The sequence below is a fragment of the Mustela putorius genome, unplaced genomic scaffold (assembly GCF_011764305.1).
Source record: "Mustela putorius furo isolate JIRA1106 unplaced genomic scaffold, ASM1176430v1.1 tig00003853_pilon_pilon_pilon, whole genome shotgun sequence".
Lineage (NCBI taxonomy): Eukaryota > Metazoa > Chordata > Mammalia > Carnivora > Mustelidae > Mustela > Mustela putorius.
Window position 1 is genome coordinate 1588688 of NW_025422005.1, and position 14039 is coordinate 1602726.

General features: G+C 64.6%; 2 protein-coding genes across 3 annotated transcripts in view; one reads left to right on the top strand and one right to left on the bottom strand.

Annotated features, from left to right (window-relative positions):
• PRDM16 (PR/SET domain 16) overlaps positions 1–14039 on the top strand; it is a 299031-nt gene that overhangs the window by 45432 nt on the left and 239560 nt on the right. The window lies entirely within an intron of this gene.
• Positions 3637–10905, bottom strand: LOC106007419 (translation initiation factor IF-2-like). Its single transcript, XM_013064626.2, has 2 exons — positions 5043–10905; positions 3637–4894 (listed from the first exon to the last, which is right to left on the bottom strand). The coding sequence occupies exons 1-2, from the start codon at positions 5755–5757 to the stop codon at positions 4503–4505; spliced, it is 1107 nt and encodes a 368-aa protein (XP_012920080.1). The 5' UTR covers positions 5758–10905; the 3' UTR covers positions 3637–4502.

Sequence of the window (14039 nt, forward strand, 5' to 3'; positions counted from 1 at the left end):
GCCTGTGCTCCTCAGCCTCTGGAGAGGCCGCTGTGGCTTCTGATGGGTCTTACACCGCAGCGCCCGGCTGTCGGCCCCCACGCTTGGAAGAGACTTGCCCAGGAGTGGTACAGTGTGGCCAGCAGCCCTTCACGGGGTCGCCCCAGCCGATGCGTGGGGTCCTGATGGCCTGCGAGTCTGCAGGTGAGGGGCCGCTGTCCCGCAGAGCTCTCCCGGGGGTCTGGGCCCCGTGCCGGCCAGTGGCCCAGCCGGGCAAGCTCCGTCCTCTGTGAGGCAGCCCCTCGCACCCCCACATACTCTCCTGCCCCGCGGTTTCCAGCCGCTGTTTCCTCTGCTCACATCCATTTGGAATAATTCATTCCTGGCTTTCCCATCTCCATGCCCACCTCTGCGAGCGCTGCCCTAGGCCAGCCCAGGTTCAAGGGCATTTCAAATATAAATATGGGCTCGGCCTTCTTCAGAGGCAGGAAATCGGATTAGACCGTGTGGAGTTCTGCCGATTGAAACCAGGGGTTCAGAGAGCGCGTGCGGGGTCGGCCGGAAGCCCGCCGGCGGGGCGGGGCTGCACACGCGCCCCCTCGCTCCAGTGTGGCCGGTCCTCCCGGGACAGGAGCGGGAGCTTCGGGTCTGGGGAGGAGCCTGGAGGCGCGGTCGGGTGCGGGGCCCTCAGTGCCAGCGGGCACGTGCCGCCGTGCTGGCGGTGGGCTCTGCACTCTTGGATGACCCCGCCTCCCCTCCGTGGGCGTGGAGCCGTCCAGATCGGAGAAGGACCCTTCGCGTTGGTGCGGTCCGTCTCCGGCGTCAGGAGCGGGGCTGGGGTCTGGGGGCTCCTGACCACATGTGCCATTTGGGGCCCGGCCTCAGTGGGCCTCGTGCTGACGGTGGGGCGGTCAGGGAGGTGGCCTCCGGTTTGACTGGGCTCTTGCCCCAGCGTGGCTTTTGGCCCATGGGTGATGTTGGCCAAGGCCAATGGTGGGGCAGGAAACGGGGTCCTGGGGCCCCCCAGGGTCCACATGAGCTCAGCCCAGGGTGGACTTTGAGGAGGGAACGGGGCATGGGGAGAACCAGGCACACAGGGCAGGGCTCTAGGAGGGGTGCACACACGTGTGTGTGTGCGTGCGTGTGTGTGAATGCGTGTGCACATGGGGCTCCAGCAATGTGCAATGTGTCTGTGGTCAGGGGGTGGGTGGGGTGAGAACTCAGGGTGGCCGCAGAAGAAAGCCCCAGAGAGGCGCCCGCCCAGCCATCTCAGGTGCTGGGATGTGGGCAGCCCGTCCGTGGGACCAGGGCTCGGCTGCATGCCTTGGAGGGTCCAGCAAGGTGGGGAGAGCTTGGGCCCGGGATAATCCGCCGCCGCCCCGGCCCACCTCCACACTGCTCCCGGTGCACTGCTCCCTCCACTCAGACCGAGGGCCCTGCGGGCAAGCTCGCCAGCCTGTGACTTCTTCCCAGACGCCCTTCGATCCACGGGGCTCGCGGGGATGCCCCCTGCCCGGCTCTTCCCTCTCCTGAGTGGCCAGGCGCCTCTCAGGGCTGTAGGGGGCTTCCTCCCGAGGCACGGGTGGGAGAGAGCGAGACCCACCTCTCGTCCTCGCGGGAGCACGGGGGCCAGGCCGGCTCGGCGGCGGCTCTTTGTGCGACCAGGCGGGTGAGTCGACGCAGGGGTGGCCTCCGGGGTCCGGTTAATTACCTTCCTCTGGACCCCGGCGTGGAAAGTCATTTTCCTGAAAGGGCACGGTGAGGAGGCTCTCAGGCCGGCCTCAGCGTCCCCCATGGCCTTGCCAGGCTGGGGACGTGGGCGAGTCTTCTTGGTGCCCCCTGGTGGCCCCAAGGCCTCGGCTTTGGTGGCGGGGGTGGGGGGTGGGGGGTGGGGGCTGGTTTCCTTGGGCTTCCCAGGAAGGGGAAGGCTGCGTGTTCTCTGAGTCGGCCTGAGGGTCGGGGCTGGGAAGTGTGTTGGGAAGAGGGTTCTGGAAGCCCGGGGCGGTGTCGCCAGGCCGGCAGGAAACCGAGGCTGGGGCTGGGGAACGTGGGAGAGTGGGGGGTGCCTCGTCTTTGTGCCGCACAGTGAGGTTTGATGACTGATCCTTTTTCTTAATGTAAGCCATGGAGTTAAGGGTTTGAAAATGGTTCCAGGAGCTGAGAAAGGCCTGCCCTTCTGGTCACGCTGGATTGTCTCTTACTTAGCAGCTGACAGGCCCATCTGCAGAGCACGGGGGAGGGCTGGGGCTGGGGGCAGGGCAACACCCCGATCCGATCCTGGGGCCCCAGATCTGCGGGAAGGCTCTGCGGGAAGGCAGGAGCCCCTGCCCCTGCTGACAGGCTGCAACTCCCGTATCATCTTGGGGGAAGGAGTGGGGGAGCCCACCTTCCTGACCTGCCCACCTGCTCTGCTTGAGCCCCGCCAGGCCGTGGGTGCTGTCCGTCCCTCCCTGGCTGAGGGATCCAGGGAGAGACCAGGACGCGGCCCCCTGCTCGGGGAGGGTCCTGGCTGTCCACTGTGCGTCCTTGGCCCGAGCCCACAGGTGGCTCCTTGAGCCGGTGTGGGAGGCCTGGGACGGGCCGGCCCCTGCCGCCCGGCAGAGTTCTCAGTCCACAGCTTGAAATCCAAGTAATTAAGGGGACGGATTAAATCTGTAGGATGTCTCCTCCTGGCCCCATATCATGTTGTTCCACAAAGATCATGTATCCCTCCCAGTCTGGCGGCTGCCCCTCCCCAGGCACGGGAAGGTCCGGGGCTGCGTCTCCGCCTGGGCCCCGCTGTGCCCATCCACCCTGATTGCCAGGAAAAGGTCGAGGCTTCCAGGCGGCAGAGGAGTGGTGCAAAGCCCCACGGCCACAAAAGGCGCCCACGCTGCTCCGGGCGTGGCCGGAGGACGGGGACGGACAGGAGCTGAAGGGTGGCTTTGTTCAAGGTCAACCCAATGGCACACTCAGCCTTTTATTTTTAATGGCCCCAAAGAATCTGCCCCAAACGTCAAAGCCCCAGCAAGGGGAGCGGGCTGTCCCCTGGCCGTGGCATGCCGGCAGCCCGGCGTGGACTCAGGAAGCCTCGACCAACAGCCCCTGTTCCTGGTGCTCTGAGACCCCGGGGGAGGGGAGGTCATGGGGGTGAGGGGGCCTCCCTCCGGCACCAGGCTGGGGCTTCTGCAGCGTTCAGGGGTAAAAGCCAGGGTAGACCCTGGGGGCGGGGGATGTCTGGGGACGACGGGCTGCTGGGAGGGGCCGCGGGTAGGTGGGACCAGGGGACCAGGGGCGGCAGCTGAACCCAGGCCAGGGGTAAAGGGAAGCCGCTGGCCCCAGAGAGGACCGTTGGAGGCTGACTTCCCACTTCTGCAGAGAACTCGTTCTGTGTTTAGATTAGAAACAGGATATAATAAACTTGTTAACATGTCAGAATCTTGTGTTGGGACAACATAAGTGGGTGTTTTCTCCTCTTTTCTTTCTGTTGTGCAGGAAAACGCCGCAATTAGTGCCTGGCTGTTGAGGCCGGGCCGGGGGAGGCGGTAGAGGCTGTGCGCAGAAGGCCGCCCGGCCCCGCTTCCCTGGAAGCCCGTGGCCGCGGGCCTGGCCCAGGCGTCCCAGGAGCCCTTCCTCCGGGCCACGCCTGGGGCCACGTTAGCTCCAGCATGGGCATCATCGGCCCGCGAACACGACCCCCGGCTGGGGGTCCGGCGGGGCGGGGGGTGCAAAACATCACTTGTTTCTCAAAAGGGCTTTTATTTTAAAAGCCTTACGTCCTGGAGGAAAGCAACATGGAGCTATTTTCAGGAATGGCTCAAAAAAGATCAGCTCTTAATTAAAACAAAACACAGTGAGATCAGGTCCTAGCCCAGAGGCCCCGACCGGAACAAAACCGTTTCTGTCGAGGGTAGCAGGAGACGGGTGGCCTCAGGCCCGCCAGCCTGCCGTCGTGACCGCCATCGTGGCCACGGGCCCCAGCCAGGACCGGGAGGTGCGGGACAGAGGGCGGCCTCGAGAAATAACCGAGGCCTCCAAGCCCAGAGAAACCGATGTGGGTCTGGGACGGCGCAGGAAGGGCGGGGCCCATGAGGGGACCTGCGGCCGGGCCAACGGGCACCCACCGGCCATGGGGACGGGGCCTGGGGCCTAGATGGCCTAGACAGCCAGCCCGGGCAGGCGTCCCCGAAGCCCGCCCTGCGGCGGCCGGCGACCCTGGGGTGTGGGGGCTGGGGGGCCGCGGTGGGGAGGAGGCGCCGCGGCCACGTCAATAACCTCGGTGATGTAGTGAGTGAAACGTCGTGAAAAATGAAAGCAAATCCTGCTCTAATCTCCCCGAACAAAGGCCTTTCAGTCGGGCTAGAGCAGGGCGGGCGGCGGGTATCTCGCCAGATCTTTTGTATTAAATGTGCACCCGGCAGAATATGGGTCCTATTAGTGGGCCGCGCTCACCGCAAGCCCCTTCCCTGCACACGGTGTCTCAGGGGGTCGGGGGACGCAGCGCAGCCACACGGCAGCGGGCGACGGGGCCTGGCCGCACCCTCCTATTCGCTATGGGGCCTGTGAAACCCGCCATCTCCTGCGTCCGATTCCAGAGACAGCTCGGCCCCGACACTCTCTTTGCAGACAATCCTTTGTCTGGTCGTGCGGCCCCGTGGCCCAGTCGCGTGTGGGCAGTCGAGTGCGGCCACTGGGCTGGGCAAGCCCCACACGGACCGACCCCCCAAAACCCAGCGTCCGCGGGTTTCTTCGGAAGTCTCAGCTCTCGATCGGGGAGCCGTCCCGGCTCGCCACTCTCTTCCGTTTGTCACAGACCCGAATCCTCGTCTTCTCCAGGCTCTGCCACCAAGGCCAGCCCCCCCCCCCAGCCCCCTAGCGGTTCCGAGCCACCCTGCAGTGGGGTACAGGTTGGGCAGGACAGATGGGGCTCGGGTGCCTGTGGGGGAAGAAAGGATCCTTGTAAGAGGGGGAGAAATGACGTTTCTGGACCCCACAAGACCACAGTCCAGCTCCTACCCGAGGAACCAGCCCCTGCCTCCAAAGCCAGCCCAGGAAAAGAAATCAAATTTAGAGGTTTCCCTTACCGGCCGGGTCGGCGACGCCGTCGTCCTGGCCTTCACGTCTGTCTCCAGCAGGCTGCGTCTTCCTGCAGCGCCCTGGGCTGGCGGCGGCAGGGAATGGAAACCAGCCCCGGCCCCACAAATTCAAACCAGCACGGCCGCGTCCCAGGCCAGGGGGGACCATGGGGCCCGCAGGACGGAGGCGGGGGACGCGAGCCCCCGCCGAGCCGGGCCGGAGGGTGGCATCGCGGGCAGTGCGCGGCGGGGGGCTGGCACTCTGGGCAGTGAGGTGCCGGAGGCCAAGACCCCAGGTTTCAGCAGGGTCTCGGGAAGGAGAACTCAGTCCTCCTGGCCACCGTGTGCCTGGGCGCCCTGTGGGGGGTGTTGCTGGACATGCAGGCCTCGTGTGCGCCCGTGTGGTGGTAACCGGCAGAGTCGGGGCTCCCCTGCTTCTCGGGGCCTCCCCTGCGACCAGAACCCCACTTTCCGATGGCCCACCCCAGACCCCGGGGCGCCTGCTGCGGGTGGGACCGGGCTCTGCTGGCCGCCGGGGAATGCATCTGTCCGCCCCTGCTGGGGAGCTGGCAGGCAGATGTGACCGGCCGCAGGCACCATCGCCGACGGAGTGGGAACGGCGTATCTCGAGGTGTCTGTCAACCCTGCAAACCCACAGCGAGGTGTGGGAGGCCGAGATAAAAATGCTTTCCCCAGGTGCGGCTGGAGAGCGCTGGGAACCCATAGGGGCTTCCCGGAGGAGGCACCACACGGTGACGCGAGCGCTCCCATCCTCGTACTGGCTCTCGAGCCAGAGAGTAGAAGCCTGTTCGCAGGTGAAGGAAGCCCAGTGTTCCCAGGTGATGTGGGCGCGGCTGGACCTGGGGCAGCCCAGCTCAGCCCCTTCTGTGCCTCCTTGTGGGGGGTTTGGAGCCGCGGTTCCCGTCCCACAGGGATCTGGGACGTGAAGCCGGAAGCAGGCTCATTCTGCCTGCTTCTCAGGTAGTCAGACATCCTACCTGGGTGGTCGGTCTGTCCCTCCTCCTCTGGGAAGGAAACCTGTGTCCTCATGGAGAAGGACGAGGTGTGTGGTCCCCGGAGGGCAGGTGTGGGTCAGAGCCACGGCGGATATGGCAGGGGTTGTTTCCGTCCTGAAGCAGGAGGGGGGAGCACGTGTGGAGACCCCTCCCCACAGGGCAGCACTTCTGTCTCCCTAGGGATGGCTGGGTGCTTGGGCCAGGGCTGGGGGCTGGCTGGGGGACCCAGGGGAGGTCCCATTTCTCTGGGCCCTGCGGGCTTCTCTGCGCTGCAGCTGGCCTGGCTGGGATGGCTGCAGCCTTTATCGAGGGCTGCTGCACCCTGTCGCCAACATCACCAGCTGTCCAGGGACGGGCAGTGGACCTGGAGAGATGGAAGTGGCCGCCTGTGGGCAGAGGCCGACCCCCGGATCTGGGGACGAGCCGCCTGCGGTCTCTGCAGCCTCCAGCCTTAGCCCAGGCCCAGCCCGGCCCCTACGCCGTCCCACCAGGCCCCCGGGCGGGAAGGCCTGAGGCTCGGACAGACCCAGGCTTGTGACCCAGGCCGGCGACCCGGCTCAGCCCGTGGCACCGACGTATCAGCCTCAGGGGAGCTGGTGGCAGTATGCTGACCTCCGTGGCTGGCCCAGCCATGTCAGGAATCGGTAGGACCTGGCAGGGTCTGGGGGCGCGAGGAGGAGGCAGGGCAGTCCGGCCGCCTATGCGGTGCCTGCCCTGTCTGTGCGAAGGTTCTGGCCGGCACTGCCTCCCCTGGACCCCTGGCCTGCGGGTGTTCCCTGCGGCTCTTTTTGGGTGTCTGGAACCCGACGGCTCTGCCTCACTCAGGCCTGCTAACCAGCAGGCATCGGGCCCCGCACCTCGCTCCCAGGAGGCCAGGCTCTGACTGCACAGCCCGGGCCTGAGAGGCCCCTGCATGGACCAGGGTGCTGGGCCTGTGCCCACCGCGAGGACAGGAGGACAGGACAGTTCCCGGGAGGGCCACAATCTTCCTCGTGCCTGGCTGGGTCCACTTCACCCCTCGTGTCTGCTGTGACACCCTGATGTAGGCACTGTTGGCACCAGCCACACAGGTAAACTGAGGCCCCAGAGCCCAGGCACTCTGCTCCAGGCCATGGAGCTGCTGCCCAGTGGCTCTGAAGGGCGCTGTGCCCGGCTCAGCAGGTGCACACCGGGGAACTCGGGCACAGCCCTGAGTGCGGCTGGCGGCTGGCGCTGGACGAGGGCTCGGGGAGGCGGAGAGTCCTAGGGAGCGACCGTGCAGTCCCTGGGCCAGGCAGGGTTTTTCTGAAAGGAAGAAAGAACAGCGTCTCCTGGCACCTCTCCTTTGCCGTCGGTGGGTCCTGGCGAGTTCCGGCGTTTGTGACGCATTTGGTTGGCGTGAGGGGCACTGACCCCGGCGTGCCTGGACCCTGGAGCGGCACGGTCGCGGTGCTGGCTGATGGCGTCAGGGGTCCCGGCGCTGGCCGATTCATTACGGCCGCTCCTTTGTGGGCCCCGAGCCCTGGGCCCAGTGCTGTCAGGCGGGCTGTTACAGGCATAATGACGGGCATTAGAGCCCGGGAGCAATTAACAGGCTGCTTAATTAGCAAGAGGAATTAGCGTTTGAGTGGCTGATCTTCCGTGAAGCCTTGTCGAGAGCGGGCAGTTATCTGATTAAGCATTGATCGCGGGCCTCGCCCCCTTAGGTCATCCCTCCCCTCCCCGAGGTCTGTGAATATACAACTGTTTAAATATTCCGAACTCAACTGTCTCAATCAGCAAGGGGAGAAAGGGGCCCATTGTGGGCACGGGTGCCGCCGGCCTCCCGTCCCCGGCCCGGCTCCTCTGGCCGGGCGGGGGCGGCAGCTGGTCCCCCAGGCCCTCGCCCGGCCAGCCCGGCTGTGCCTGGGAACAATGTCCGTGGGGCCGGGCCCCAGCTGCCCGTGGGCCTCCTCCTCCGCAGGCTCCCCCAGCTCCCGGGGGCCGGGTCCCTCCCTGCGGGACAAGGCTGTTGGCGGGCACACCCATTGTACAGACAGATACAGAGAGGCTGGAGGGCCCTGGGGCGGCTGCGCAGCATGTTCCAGCTTGGCTGCCTGTGGGCAGCGTCTGGGTTCTCTCACACTTGTCCAGGGGACGTTCTGACCGTGTGCCCGGCCCCTTCAGGAACAAGCAGAACCGGCACCTGGAAACTGCCAGGTGGGCTCTGGAAGCCTTCGGGGCGCTGGACACTGCCAGGCAACAGCCTCCTCCAGTTTGTGAGCCTGCAGGGAGAGGGGGGCTGGTGGGGCTGGACCGGGGACCCCTGTGCAGGACTCTGCAGGGCCAGTGCTTCTGGAGGGAGGGAAGGGGGCACAGGTCCCAGCCAGGCAGGGACACGAGGGTACACCTGGGGATGGAGAAAGCCTCCTAATTTGGCGTGACTGATGCACAGGGTCCTGTGGGGCCTGGGATCCCTGATGTTAGGCCCCGTGCTTGCTCGGGGACCCCAGATGCCCTCGCCGTGCATTCTGGAAAAACCGTGGAGGGCTAGGAGTGCCTTCACGGGAGAGCCGGGAGACAGCACAGCTGGGTGCACCTCGTCCCCGGAGCTGGCGGGTCAGGGAGTTCCCGCGTGTGCTGAGGTCTCCTGGGCTCAGTCCCACCAGGGCCTGGAGCTGGAGGCCAGGGGCGGTGGGAACGAGGCTGGGAGGCTGGTTTTCAGACGAAAGGGAGAGGTCAGAGAGGGAAGATCGAAAGGGAGAGAGAGCGAGGCCCAGACGGCCTCTTGTTTTGCAAAACTCAAAATAGATTTCAGCGCCGTGCTTTTTAAAGACGAGTCTCTGCTCTCCACTGCGATCCTGGCTTGACCTCTCCTGGTTTTTGGCAACGGGAGCCTGTGACGATTTGGCACGGAGCGATTTAAAATGCACAACAGCGGTGCACGGACCTTGCCAAAAGCTGGTCCGCGCTGGTTTCTTGAACTTTGCTTTTCTTGTTTGCTACATCAGATATCATCTTACCCAGACGAGCCCTCGCGAGATAGAGCCCCACCCCTCAACATCGGGGTGCAGCCCGCTGCCCGTCGTGACACTCCCCCGCCTCCGTGCCTGCGGAGGACCAACGCTGGTTATGCCCGGTGTTCCCGGGCACTCGGGAAGTCTTTATCGAGCTCAAATGATTAGACCTGGTTTCTGGTTTCATTTTGGAAAACTTGCTGCTAAACAGATCCTTCCTGCCCTGTAAGACGAGGCTGACGCTCTGGGCTGCCGCGCTCCCGCTGCCCCGGAGACCCTGGGGACGGTAGGGCCCAGCTTGGGGCCCACGGGGCCGAGGCCTGGTGCCTCTGGGAGTGGAAGCAGGACACGCTTGGCGCAGGGCGGCAGCGGGGAAGGAGGCCGGCCGGCCGCTCACCCAGGAGCCCAGCTGCCGGGGCGGTCGCGGGGAGGGGCTCTGGGCTGAGCTTTGCACAGCCTCCCTGGAAGGCTCCCGGCATCCAGGACACTTCCTGCCTAAATTGCTAATTCCTGAGAAAAGGGTCAGCGCGCTTCCCCTGCAGACCATGCTTGAATGGAAACCCCTGTCTCCCGGCTCAGCCGCTGCTTGTTGCCGCGGACGAGGAGCCCTTCCCCGGTCTCTAAAACGGAGAGGCAGCTCCGGCTCTGTGTTCCGTCCGTGTTCGTCGTCCTGGTGGGTGCAACATCTTCAGAAAGAGGGAAGCCAGCTGCGGCAGGGGCGACAGGCAGTGATATGAATCTCGTGACTGCGCCTGCCCTGGTCTCGGAGATCTCGGGGGGCTCCAGCCCACCTGGACTTCTCTTTAATCCCAGGTAAAGCGGACGTCCGAGTGTCCCGGGGTGATCCTGACGTCACATGCACAGCTCGGGGAGATAGAAGCCTGTGGAGAAATCAGAGCCGATGCCCCTGGGCCTGGGTGTGGGCAGCCGGCCCGGGGGCTTCCTCTTGCGCAGCAGCGGCCTGCAGGCCCGCGCCGTCCAGCCGGGACACGCAGGCCTCGAACGTGTAACCCAGCGCGCAGAGTGGGCCGGCAGCCGAGAGAGAAGGTGTCCTGGGGGCGGGGGACGTGCTTATGTTTAGCAACACGTGGGTTAAACCCCAGGGCGGATATGACACCAGGCGTGGTGTGTGCCCGGGTGCACGAGTGTGTGTGCGACGCAGGCCCGCGTGGGCTCAGACGTACAGGCTGAACCCCAGTGTCTCGCTTGCCCACGGCAGCGGCTCACCCCGCCTGGCCCCTCTCCCCGGCTCAGCCTGTCTCCTGAGCACGGCTGACTTCTCGCTAGTGGGGTTCCGTCCTGAGTCCCTCACCGCCGGCCTGTGCCAGCCCAGGCGTCCAGAGTGGTCTGCACCCCAGGAGCGGACGTGGGCAGTGTCGCTATCTGATTCTGAAGCCGAGGGCCCAAGACGGAGGGACAGCCTCGTGCTCTGGTTCCCAGAGTGACCGTTGTCCCCTGGCCTGGCCGAGGACGGGTGACCCCGGGCCCGGGTGGGGTGTCCGCTCCCCTTCGTACTTCCTTCTCCACGCTGCGGCTGCTGCAACAGGAGGGCCGTCTGGGCACCACAGCCTCGAGGGAACCGGGGGGAGCTCGTGTGTGCGAGTACGTGCAGCTGCTCGTGTGTGCGAGTACGTGCAGCTGCTCGTGTGTGCGAGTACGTGCAGCTGCTCGTGTGTGCGAGTACGTGCAGCTGCTCGTGTGTGCGTGTACGTGCAGCTGCTCGTGTGTGCGAGTACGTGCAGCTGCTCGTGTGTGCGAGTACGTGCAGCTGCTCGTGTGTGCGAGTACGTGCAGCTGCTCGTGTGTGCGTGTACGTGCAGCTGCTCGTGTGTGCGAGTACGTGCAGCTGCTCGTGTGTGCGAGTACGTGCAGCTGCTCGTGTGTGCGCGTGTACGTGCAGCTGCTCGTGTGTGCGAGTACGTGCAGCTGCTCGTGTGTGCGAGTACGTGCAGCTGCTCGTGTGTGCGAGTACGTGCAGCTGCTCGTGTGTGCGAGTACGTGCAGCTGCTCGTGTGTGCGAGTACGTGCAGCTGCTCGTGTGTGCGAGTACGTGCAGCTGCTCGTGTGTGCGAGTACGTGCAGCTGCTCGTGTGTGCGAGTACGTGCAGCTGCTCGTGTGTGCGAGTACGTGCAGCTGCTCGTGTGTGCGTGTACGTGCAGCTGCTCGTGTGTGCGAGTACGTGCAGCTGCTCGTGTGTGCGTGTACGTGCAGCTGCTCGTGTGTGCGTGTACGTGCAGCTGCTCGTGTGTGCGAGTACGTGCAGCTGCTCGTGTGTGCGAGTACGTGCAGCTGCTCGTGTGTGCGAGTACGTGCAGCTGCTCGTGGCCCACGTGTGAGGGAGGGACCGCGTGGGCGGCCGGGGGGGCCTGCGCGCTGGAGCCGTGAGTAGAACCATCCCAGAGCTCACGCGGGCCAGGCCGGCGGCGGCTTCTCCGGGCTCTTCCAGGCGCCGCGCGACAGCCCCAGGGGCAGGGAGGCCACGGAGAGGAGAGCAGACGCTCCCGGAGGACGAAACAGGGCTCGGTGTGGACGTCCTCCCGCTCCGCTTGACCAGTCTGGTTCTCGCCCTGTCCCCGCTCTGTTCCATGCACACGTGTGTTCCGCGCACACGCGGGTGCCCTGCAGCAGGTGTGCGTGCGTGTCACTTGTTCCAGCCTATGTAGCACTTACGTAACAGAAGCTGACGTCCGTGGTCGTTTCCGGTCATTCTCTCTTCGTGGGGAGACGGATCCCCCTCGCGAAGGCAGTCAGCGAGGCCAAGAGGAAAGCTGGAGGGGCGAGCAGGAAGCCCGAGGCCCCGGGAGCTGCGAGGAGCCCCTGGCCGGCCCCGGGAGTTCACGCCCGTTCTATCTGTGGAGGTAGCCGTCGCTGCAGAGCCTTGCAGGGGGTGCAGGAGACGCGCTCTGGCCCAGATGTTCTTACAGAAGGAGTCGAAGGAAGATTTAAGGCACCGAGAGCCCTGAGACGCGAGGGCTAGTGCGGGCAGTGCCGGCGGTGTGCGCAGCCCCCAGGGCGCCAGAGCCTGGGTGACGGCCCCGCCCACCGCTCCGTCCTGGGCAGTACTGAGGCGGCAGGGCCCCTGGGGCCCCGCTTCCTGGGGCTTGGAAACCTTGCCGATGGCCTTCTAAAACTGTATCGGTTGCCAGCCCGCAGCAGAGCCCCCATCGCCGCTCCCCCCAGGCCGGGTCACCGCGGGCTGGCACACCCCGGTCCTCAGGAGGGGAGATCGCTCCGCGCACTGTCCGCACCTGTGCCGCGTGTCAGGGGCCGGTCCCCCTCGGTCCTGCCCCGAGCTGTCGGCTGTTGTATTCCCAGGGATGATGGAAATACTTGTGTCTGCTTCTTTCCAGCCATTTTCTGGGCTTCTTGGATGTTGGGGACCCACTCCTGGGAGCCCGTGCGGAGAGGGGAATGCGTTCTGAGGCCCTGCTGGGGGCCGTGAGGGCGCCCTGTCTGCTGGGGCGCCCGGCTGCAGGCATGTCAGCCACGGAGACGCAAGGGCCGCCCCGGTCTCCAGCGGTCCTAGTCCTCGTCAGCGTCCACCGGCTGTCTCCCATTCGAGGAAAGGTCTGAGTCATTTTCTCACGTTTAAAAAAAAAAAAAAAGGTTTATTCTGCAACCGTGTTCCGTCCCGAGGTGGGGGCCGGGGTCCGGGAGGCTCCCGGGGTTCCAGGCTTCCCGGTAGGAAGGGGCGCGGCACCTCCGATCAGCCAAGGTTTCACCAAAATGGTTTCCGCCCAACTTCCACAGCTCGGCTCCCAGACGGCCCCGCATGTTTGCTTTACGTGTGAGGGTTCTTTTGGCATGAAAGAAATGTCAAGTTGGAAGGAACTCGGACTCTCAGACCCTTTCCTGCACCCACGGCGGAACACGGCAGGAGAGAGACGGCCCTGAAACCACAGGCGAACCTCAGTGCGCGGTCAGAAAGGCGGTGGTCTTCCTCTCCGCGAGGACGGGACGCTGCCCGCGATGTGAGCCCCGGTCAGGGTCCCCGGTCAGCAAGGGACGCAAGGTGGCTGTGGCCCTGAGCTCCGTCCCAGAGCTCGGGGCTGCCAGGGGGTCCCGCTTCCCTCCCCCGCGAGCGGGCGGCGGGCGCCAGGCCCTTTCCTCCAGCCGCTCTGGAGAAGGCCCCTCCCTCCCCGCCCTGCCCCTGTGGCCCGCGTCCTAGATAAGCCTGTTAAATTAGCCCCATAATACTTAAAATGCTAGTCCGTTTAATATGTAAACAATGACAATTTTTTTTTCCAAAGGGTTTAGGATTTAAATTAGTTTTTTAAAAACCCAATTACTGCCGTTTAATTCGGAGGAGAGCGTTCTTTATGTGCTAATTACATAGCTGGGAAATGGGTAATCAAGAGCACAATGGGGCATTAAGGGCACTTTTTAAAGGTTTGAACTTATTTATCTGAGTTTGGGGTTGGGTCTGTGCAGCGATGGCGGTGCCGGGAGGGCGGATCGGGGCCAGGATGAAGGGCAGTGTGGCCGAGCGGCAGAAAACCGAGTGGCCGTTAGACCGTCTTGTTATGTCGACAACGTTTCCGAAGTGTTAGAACCTGGACACAGGCCCTGCTCTCTGCCCGATCACTCTCTGCCCAGCAGGCAAAGGAGAAGGGGCGGCCCGGAGTCTGGACAGCAGACCCTGGCCCAGTCAGAGCTGTGCCTTGGGCCCCTGAGCGTCCCATCCACATAGAACCGTCTAGAACTTTCCAGAACCTTCCAGAGGTGCACACGTGCCCCAGAAGGCAGATAGTCTGCAGCACGCAAAGTTCACACCTCAGACCTGGTTCTGGGTACACGTGGAGGAAGCTTCTCCATCGGCCTCCGTCGTGCTCTCCCTCCTCCAACGTGGGCCTGGAATGTTCTAGAACTGTCCTGTCCATTCTCTTGCCTCGATGAATCAACACCTCTGCTTCCTACGAGAGCATGACTCACTTTACACAGAGCTTATCTTTGAAGCAAAGCGACCCTGACTTCGGACCAGTGTGTCCTGAGGAGTCGCCAGAGGAGCTACGGG

Excerpts from the sequence above, each read along its gene's own strand:
- LOC106007419 (XM_013064626.2), bottom strand. The coding sequence starts at position 5,757 with ATGGGTTCCCAGCGCTCTCCAGCCGCACCTGGGGAAAGCATTTTTATC. Across the intron at positions 4,895-5,042 it reads CGGCGTCGCCGACCCGGCCG|GCACCCGAGCCCCATCTGTC; the intron begins GTAAGGGAAACC and ends CTTCCCCCACAG.